This window comes from Syngnathus typhle, linkage group LG11 (assembly GCF_033458585.1).
Source record: "Syngnathus typhle isolate RoL2023-S1 ecotype Sweden linkage group LG11, RoL_Styp_1.0, whole genome shotgun sequence".
Classification (NCBI taxonomy): Eukaryota; Metazoa; Chordata; class Actinopteri; order Syngnathiformes; family Syngnathidae; genus Syngnathus; species Syngnathus typhle.
The window spans coordinates 6,596,580-6,602,579 of record NC_083748.1 but is presented as its reverse complement, the minus strand read 5'-3'; the positions used below and the strand labels follow the sequence as shown (position 1 = coordinate 6,602,579).

Here is a 6,000-nt window from a genome sequence, read left to right as displayed (position 1 = left end):
TGCCAATGATTGATTGACATTTTGGTGACAGAGACTCTCCATGCTTTGCTTTTTTAAACACATGTACAAAGGGAGGTCAAAACCTCCCATGTTCAAATTTGGTCAACTTGTTCATTTTTCACCTGGTACTAGTTTTACACTTATGCGTTTATTCCGCCACTATTCCTGAACGTGACACCTCAATTTAGCAGCGGAATTTAGCACTGCAGGGAGGATCAATGCAAACTAAGCATACAAATTGGAATTGATTGCTGGAGAGATGTTAACGCAGAGCTGCCAACCTGTACGCATTTTAATTAGCAAATACATATTTTTATCTCAAAGCATAAAATTTGTGACTTGTAACAGAAGAAAAAATCTCATCCAGATTTTTCCATGACTTCTTGCACTCATCCAAAATGGGCTTGTTTATCCGTGTTGGAGGTTTTTCTTTTTCTTGAGCACCTTGTAATAGTTTTGTAGTACAACTCGAACATGTGTACGCTCTAATTGCATTACAGAAACAAATAACGCAGAGCCTGCTGATAGTTCCTCCAGAAGCGCCAGAGGTTAGCGTGTCTTCACAGATCAATAGATATAAATGCTGAGCTTGGCGCACAAGTAAAAGACACACAACTGCTGTATGGAGGATCAAACATAACATGGTGGAACGTGCTGGCGACAGCTTTATGATAAACACCTTCATACGAGATGGAGCCGTGAGCGCATGCATACGAGCCTCGACATGACACGCACAAAGCAAAAGTGACTTGATGAGCGGGATGGAAAGGAAGATAGAATTGAGGCGGATCGTATGCTAATAGAAGCGAGAGGCTAAAAGTGAAACAGAGCACATTTCATCGCTATAGCAACAGCCTTTGTACTTGTGGAGGCAAGTGGGTAGCGAGTGGGAGGGAAAATCTGAGGAGGCAAAAAGAGCGAGAGAGACTTTGGCTGGCCTCTTGGTGAGCTTCTACTTACAAAGCTTCTGCCAAACAGTCACCTTGAGGCATTAAACAGTCAAGGTCACCAGGGAAGAAAAATGGAGCAAATCTTACACAAACACGATGGAAGTTCTCTCTCGCAACCGGCTACTCTCGTTCACGCCTTCTACTCACAGACCAGATCTAATAACCGTGAAGATCTACAAAACTCTCTTTTATGGACATAACAGTTGTCATGTTGCACATTATTTTTAGTGAAGAACCGTGGCGACCATTGAAAAGCTTGTTTATGGCCATGTCATCATAACAAAGGTGAAAAAAAGGACATCATATTATTAGCGAGAACTCAAAATGGATTCGTAATGATCTTTTAACTCCCCTCAGACCTCATCAATACAGCACTAATACTCGTCATTCTCCACGGATATGACCGAGTACTGTTATATTTATCTCCCTACAGGTTATTGCTGAACTGTCTGCGTTTAATTCATTGCCTAAGGCAAATTCCCATTTCAATTAAACTGACAGGGCCTTTCCTTAGGCTGTTTGGCGGGTTTAAATACATAACATGTATAAGTAAATTAATAAAATCCATTTTAAAACAGCTCAAAACATTCAAACTCACTTCCAAAGCATAGTGCGAGTAGTTTTGCTGCCTTTGTGGAAAAGTGTAAATAGGAAGAGTGCTGAAAGTGATTTCTATATTCTATGCAGAGGACCAAAATCTCCGTATTAAGCCTCTTTGGCTTTTATTAGAAATTACAATAACGTCAATGGGATCAGAAATGAAGCGGGAGCAATCACTTCAATGGTACTAGATCACAGTACAGCCAATTCTGGTTGGATTTTACTCCGCTCGTGATAACCTTGACTTCCCCAAACATGAAAGCCAGATTATGAAACGGATGAAGGTTATTACAGCTGCTGCACCACTCAAAATTGCTCTGTTCACACGACCCACTTGTGATTTACAACTGGCTTACACTCTCCTGACATAAGTGACGGCTGCTATTTTTTTTCCCCTCCAAAACAACAAGCTAAACATTTATGGAACATTTATTTATATGACACAAAACATTGTTGCTTGAAATGTCACAAATCAAGTTGTTTTGCTGTGTAGAAAGACATAATGGTGGAAATATTTCTTTGGTGTATTTTGCATAGTAATCGCTGAAGACAAGCTGAATGCACAGCGGTAAACGTGCATTTGTCGACAGTAATGCTGGTGCAACACAGATCTTGGAGTGTGTGTGTGTGTGTGTGTGTGTGTGTGTAAGCACCATGTGATTATGGCGTACAAAGGGAAAAAATAAATATTACAAAAATATTCTTACTATAGAAAGCATATTGCTGCCACGCCAGAACAAAAAAGTTCAAAGACACTTGAGAATGTTATAAATTTGACCGATTAACATGAAAACAGCTCGGACTCATACCGAACTTATGAAAACATGAAATAGCACCTAACGTAATGTCAAACTTTTATTTCTGTTGTGGCAATAGTACTTCTCCAATTGACAGCCATTAAAAGTCACCCTGCATTGTTTTTGCAACCAAACATTTGGATTCTCTGAAATGAACTTACCGCCCCGGAGTCAAATGTCAACATGCCAGGTGAACAAGTGTGCATGCTCAAGTGGATGTGGAGTCACTGAATGCTCCCATCAGGGGAAATCAAGCGAGGGCAAGATGGCATGAAAGAGCCAAGGCACGAGCAGTCGTAGCCAACAAGCAGAAAATCTTCTCATTAATGAAATATGCTGATGAAAATGGAACATCCCGATTGGTCACACACACACACACACATTGAAATGATTTATTTGTGTAGCCGCAGATGACATTGAGGTGTTATCATTGTTACATTGCATTTATAGTATTTAAATAATAAAGACCAATATAGTAGTTGCCTTTTCTGCCTTATTTTATTTTATAAGGATAAAGCAAATTGATCAAGTGTGTTTTGATGTTGAAATAATAAATAAAAAAATATTTACCATTGATATATATAACAATAGAATGATTTCAAAGCTATAGAAAGGATGATGCTCCTGTGTTGAGAAGGACTTGATCACCATCACCGAGATGTTTGCAGCAAGGGAGACCCTGAAGTACAGTCGAAACCTTTACTAGCCTTCGCACAACAACAATGCGCACCCACGTGTGTGTTAGTGTGTGCCTACCTTGAGCCTTTCCAAGGCACACCTCCTCACACTCCTCCAAGTGAACAAATCGGTTGTCGTTTCCCCCGCAACCGCTGTAGATGAAGGGCCTGCATGCTCGGACGTGGCTGTTAAAGTACCAGCGCAACGTGAAGCGACTGCAGTTGCCCTCCTCCATGGGTACCAGGCACGCTTCTCCTGGAGCTGCAGTGCACGTTTACGAAGATGGAAAAAGTGGAAAAATTGCGATCAAAATAAGGTCGATTGTACACTGTATTGTATAAAGACACATAATAAATACACAGAATAAATTGAAATCAACTGATGTCATTCCTGCCCAAAAAGTTGATTCCCCTAAAGAGGTTACGACCTTTCCCTACCTTCGCCTTGGGCTCTTTTGGTGGACCTGACTTTTCTGGCCTTGGGTGGTTTCAGAGCTGGAACTTTGCCTCCTCTTTCTCCACCAACTCTCACGACATTGGGTGCAGTTTTAGGGGCTTCAACTTTGACCGTTTTGTGTTTGTTGGGTTCATCTGCGGAAACACGAGGTTGCAACAGGGATCAACATGCTGTGTTTTTCAGAGAGGCCCCTGAACGCATCATGAAACATAAGCTGCTTGTGGCACAGCTGAAAACATGCTCAGCAAATCAAACAGAAATGTATTCATTTATTTATAATCATTTAAGTCCATTAACACTGCCACTGATTATTATGTGATTTTTTAATTTGTCATAGAAAACAAATGTATAGAAAAAACTATGTCTTAAATGACTAAAAAAGAACAATCTGAATTTTTCTTTTTTATCATCGCGTGTCATCCAGACTGACAGTTGAATGCGAGACGACGACCATTTTCTCATTGAAGTCTGCTTGCTCCAGAACAATTTGCCCCCCGCCCCTTCCCCCCACCCCATGACTGAAATAAAGTGCTCCAGGCCACGTCTCATACCGTCAGTGTGATTGTCAGCAGGAGGGAAATACAGCAGCTCATCTAAAGGGTCGTCATAGTTGTCGATAGAGTAGATGTGCTCGTAGTCGGGGTCGTTGGTGTTCATCACCACGCGCAGCTCACGGCCTGAAATGTCAGAAAGTGAATCTATCAGTGCACGCCTGCGAATAAATATTCCCTAACATTCACAACGGATTCATCCACAAAGGGAATCTTGTGGTTTCTTCATAAGAAAAGATCAGCAATGATTGAGTCCAACAGGGAGTGCAGGCACACGCAGAGATAGAAAGACAGAGGCCAACAAGCCAGGTGACGGACGGACGGACGGACTCACCCTCCACAGCTTTCCGGGCCGCGAGTTGCTCCGTTGCCATGGGCTGGGAGCGAGCGACAGGATCTGACGCCGAGAAAGCTACCCAGGACGCAGAGGACAAAAGGTTCCACCGAAGGAAGACAGACAAGAGTGGAGAGAAGGAACGGGTAAGCGTTTCCACCAGGAGGGCACAAAGAAAAGTTGAGAAACTCAAAATATGAACCCAATCAGCCCCCACCAAAGTCATCCCGCCGTTGTGACACATGAAAGCGACACAAGGGTCATTCACGACATGCAATGGCTTTACAATGCATGGTGCAAGCTGCTTGGATGCACATTATTAAGCGCTGTGTGAGTGAGAGGCAATAAATAAATCATGGCTGAAATGATTGATTTGGTCTCATTCAAAGTTGCAATGCATATTGATTAACTACCGGGTTTATTTTGAGCCATGCGTCTCTCTCTCTCTCTTTCTCCTTGAAATGGATTTTGCTAATTATACACAGTGTCTGAATTTTATACACAATGTTATACACTAATCAATAATGAGGTCATTTTTAAATTTACACCAAATCAAAATGAGGCAAAATTAGATAATAACAAACGCTTTGATTGAGGGTGATTAAAACTACTTCATAGACAGCATGTCCACAAAGCTTCATTACAAAAGCAATCAATGAGATAATTGTGTCAACATAGTGATTGAAGTTTGGGGATTTATGTAAAATGGCAACATAATGTTGATCATGGTTATCTAAAATTGGATCATCATCAAGGAAATTGGGTTTGTTTTTTTCAGGGGGCGGGGCAATGAGTTCTAAAAATAAAATGAGAAACTGCAGCCCATTTCTGTTCTAACCCTTCAAATATTATCATTAAGTTTAAATATCAAACTGAAGGTGTTTCCGCATCAATCATTGAGTTGCAATAACATGGAGATGTTTTTTAATCACTTTGGACACGTGCACTGTATGTGGATTATGAGTCATGCTGAATCACAACATGTGCGTCCCCCCCTTCCTCTCGTGCCGCCGTCCGACGACTCACTCACCTCCACACGCTGCGCGGTCGACAGATGGACAGGACGAAGAACCGGAGGAGAGCAAAAAAATAAAAATAAAAAAATAAAATAAAAAGAAAAAATAGTCAGTTCAGAAGAGTAGTGACACCGACGGTTATGTTGTGGCCATCTTTGCTCAAGTTCATTTCAGGGACAGCACACCTATGAATTAGCAATGCAAGGAGCAGCCAAGACTTACCACAGTGCTGACTCATTTCCGTGCGTACGTACTCTCTGACCTCAGTCTCCTGAATTGCAAATAAGACGGGAAAATAATTAAACATTGAAAAACAAAGTGTCACAACCGGATTGTGCTATCGCCGTGGGCTCGAGTACTGACCGTCATGCCTGGCTCTCCTCGTTCTCCCTTGGTTCCATCTGGGCCCATTTCCCCCTACAACATGGACAGGTATTAGAACATGCACAACCCACAGAGCGGCCTGCAGCGCAATCATTCATTAGACACTCGACTAAATGCAAAGTCAAAGTGAAAGGTTAATTCAGGATCACGCCGCTTCCGAATTTGAAATAGAACTGATCTAATATCCTGTAATTGGCTATAAACAGGATTAGAGGCGCACAAATTCAGCAGACA

At 41.8% G+C, this 6,000-nt stretch overlaps 2 protein-coding genes across 2 annotated transcripts in view; both read right to left on the bottom strand.

Annotated features, from left to right (window-relative positions):
• Window positions 1-2,725: 2,725 nt before the first annotated feature.
• On the bottom strand, window positions 2,726-5,405 carry LOC133161966 (WAP, Kazal, immunoglobulin, Kunitz and NTR domain-containing protein 1-like). The gene is made up of 6 exons (XM_061290728.1): window positions 5,397-5,405; window positions 4,367-4,444; window positions 4,033-4,158; window positions 3,463-3,615; window positions 3,104-3,286; window positions 2,726-3,026 (listed from the first exon to the last, which is right to left on the bottom strand). The coding sequence occupies exons 2-6, from the start codon at window positions 4,404-4,406 to the stop codon at window positions 2,998-3,000; spliced, it is 531 nt and encodes a 176-aa protein (XP_061146712.1). The 5' UTR covers window positions 4,407-4,444; window positions 5,397-5,405; the 3' UTR covers window positions 2,726-2,997.
• A 115-nt stretch (window positions 5,406-5,520) lies between these two features.
• The window catches only part of col7a1 (collagen, type VII, alpha 1), a 35,019-nt gene continuing 34,539 nt past the window's right edge, over window positions 5,521-6,000 (bottom strand). The window contains exons 112-114 of the mRNA XM_061291534.1: window positions 5,746-5,799; window positions 5,605-5,653; window positions 5,521-5,540 (exon numbers count right to left, since the gene is read on the bottom strand). Of these exons, the coding sequence (XP_061147518.1) occupies window positions 5,521-5,540; window positions 5,605-5,653; window positions 5,746-5,799 (123 nt within the window). The remainder of the gene's footprint in view (window positions 5,541-5,604; window positions 5,654-5,745; window positions 5,800-6,000) is intronic.

Excerpts from the sequence above, each read along its gene's own strand:
- LOC133161966 (XM_061290728.1), bottom strand. The coding sequence starts at position 4,406 with ATGGCAACGGAGCAACTCGCGGCCCGGAAAGCTGTGGAGG. Across the intron at positions 3,616-4,032 it reads TGCTGACAATCACACTGACG|ATGAACCCAACAAACACAAA; the intron begins GTATGAGACGTG and ends GTGTTTCCGCAG. Across the intron at positions 3,287-3,462 it reads CAAAAGAGCCCAAGGCGAAG|CTCCAGGAGAAGCGTGCCTG; the intron begins GTAGGGAAAGGT and ends CGTGCACTGCAG.